This window comes from Microtus ochrogaster, chromosome 18 (assembly GCF_000317375.1).
Source record: "Microtus ochrogaster isolate Prairie Vole_2 chromosome 18, MicOch1.0, whole genome shotgun sequence".
Classification (NCBI taxonomy): domain Eukaryota; kingdom Metazoa; phylum Chordata; class Mammalia; order Rodentia; family Cricetidae; genus Microtus; species Microtus ochrogaster.
Window position 1 is genome coordinate 23,045,008 of NC_022020.1, and position 1,677 is coordinate 23,046,684.

At 51.6% G+C, this 1,677-nt stretch overlaps 1 protein-coding gene across 1 annotated transcript in view; it reads left to right on the forward strand.

Annotated features, from left to right (window-relative positions):
- Wnt8a (Wnt family member 8A) overlaps positions 1-1,109 on the forward strand; it is a 5,994-nt gene extending 4,885 nt beyond the window's left edge. Inside the window, exon 6 of the mRNA XM_005355906.2 lies at positions 555-1,109. Within this exon, the coding sequence (XP_005355963.1) occupies positions 555-1,109 (555 nt within the window). The remainder of the gene's footprint in view (positions 1-554) is intronic.
- Positions 1,110-1,677: the final 568 nt, after the last annotated feature.

The window sequence follows — 1,677 nt, forward strand, 5'->3', positions numbered from 1 at the left end:
GTTATTATTTTTTTAATTCCTATTTTTTCTTCTTTTTTGCCTGAATTTGACAGGATAATTTCTATTTTTTGAGGTGCTAGAGACTGAACTGTAGCCCCCACATATGCTAAGCCGTCCCTTTACCCTTGAGCTGTATCATCAGCCCCAATCTTATCCAATATTTGTTTCAGGGGGCCAAGAACGCAGTGAAGCAGTGACAGGGTAGGACCAGGAGCCTAGGTTCCTGGCTGCAGTAACATTCTCAGCACTTGACCAGATCTCCATCGGAGGAAGCATTCAGATCCTTAACTCCTGAATGTTCTCCTTGAAAAGATCTGGGAAGGGCTTAGGAGACTCCCCAATAATCCCCATAGGTCTCCAGAGTCAGAAGCCACCTCTCTAGAATATTCCATTTGGTTGCTAACCGCTGGCCTTCTCTACCAAGAGTTATTCTTTGTGTTCTCTCTTCCCCCAACTCCTTCATTCACTCTCTTTTCTCCTTCTTTCCCTCCCCCTCCCTCTCTATCTCCCTCCCCACTTTTTCTCTCCCTTCCTCCCTCCCCCCCCCCCTGAAGGCAGTGAGGGCCTCCATGAAGAGGACCTGCAAATGTCACGGCATCTCAGGAAGCTGTAGCATCCAGACGTGCTGGCTGAAGCTGGCCGATTTCAGGGAGATGGGAGACTATCTAAAATCCAAGTATGACCGCGCGCTGAAAATTGAGCTGGATAAGCGCCAGCTAAGGGCTGGCAACCGAGCCGAGGGCCGCTGGGCTCCCACAGAGACTTTCCTTCCCAGTGCAGAGGCTGAGCTGGTCTTCCTGGAGGACTCTCCTGACTACTGCTCCCGCAATGCCAGCCTGGGCATCTATGGTACAGAGGGACGCGAGTGCCTGCAGAACGCCCGCGGTGCGTCCAGGTGGGAGCGGCGCAGCTGTGGGCGCTTGTGCACCGAGTGCGGGCTGCAGGTGGAAGAGAGGAAAACAGAGGCCGTGAGCAGCTGTAACTGCAACTTTAAATGGTGCTGCACCGTCAAGTGTGGCCAGTGCAGGCGTATAGTGAACAGGTACTACTGCATACGTCCCGCTGGTAGTGGCCGGCCCCGGGGTAAGGTAAAGGGGGGTGCTAGATAACACCACCACAAATTCACTTGCCATTCAGTTGAAAGACAGTGGAGGTGGGGGGACACAGCTTCTGGCCTAGCGGACACAGACTGGAAAGCAACTGAGACGTCCATCACCACAGGGTTGGTCTTAGATCACAGAGCCTCTTCACAGAGCTCAAATCGGAACCTGCTTCTCCGACTTGTGCCCCGCCCTCCCCCCCCCCTTCCAGCGCCTTTACTCCTGGACTTATGCAGCTTCTTAAAAGAGGAGTTTGCTTTGGAGTGCACATCCAAAGGACCCTCAAAGAATTTGTTCCATCCAGCTGTGCTGCTGGGAGTTGGAGGGAAGAGAAGCAAAAGGAAAACAGTTCCAGAGTTGAGGTGATGGCTCAGTGGTTACAAGCACTCATTGGTTGACCTTCCAGAGGGCTCGATTCACTTCCAGGCACCCACTTCCAGTTCCAGGGGCTCCAATGTACTTCTCTGGTCTCGTTGGTCAGCAGGCACAAATGTGCACAGACATCGATGCAGGCAAAATATCTATGCATATAAAATAATAAAGTAAAAATTTAATTTAAAAGGATCAGAGTTTTGTT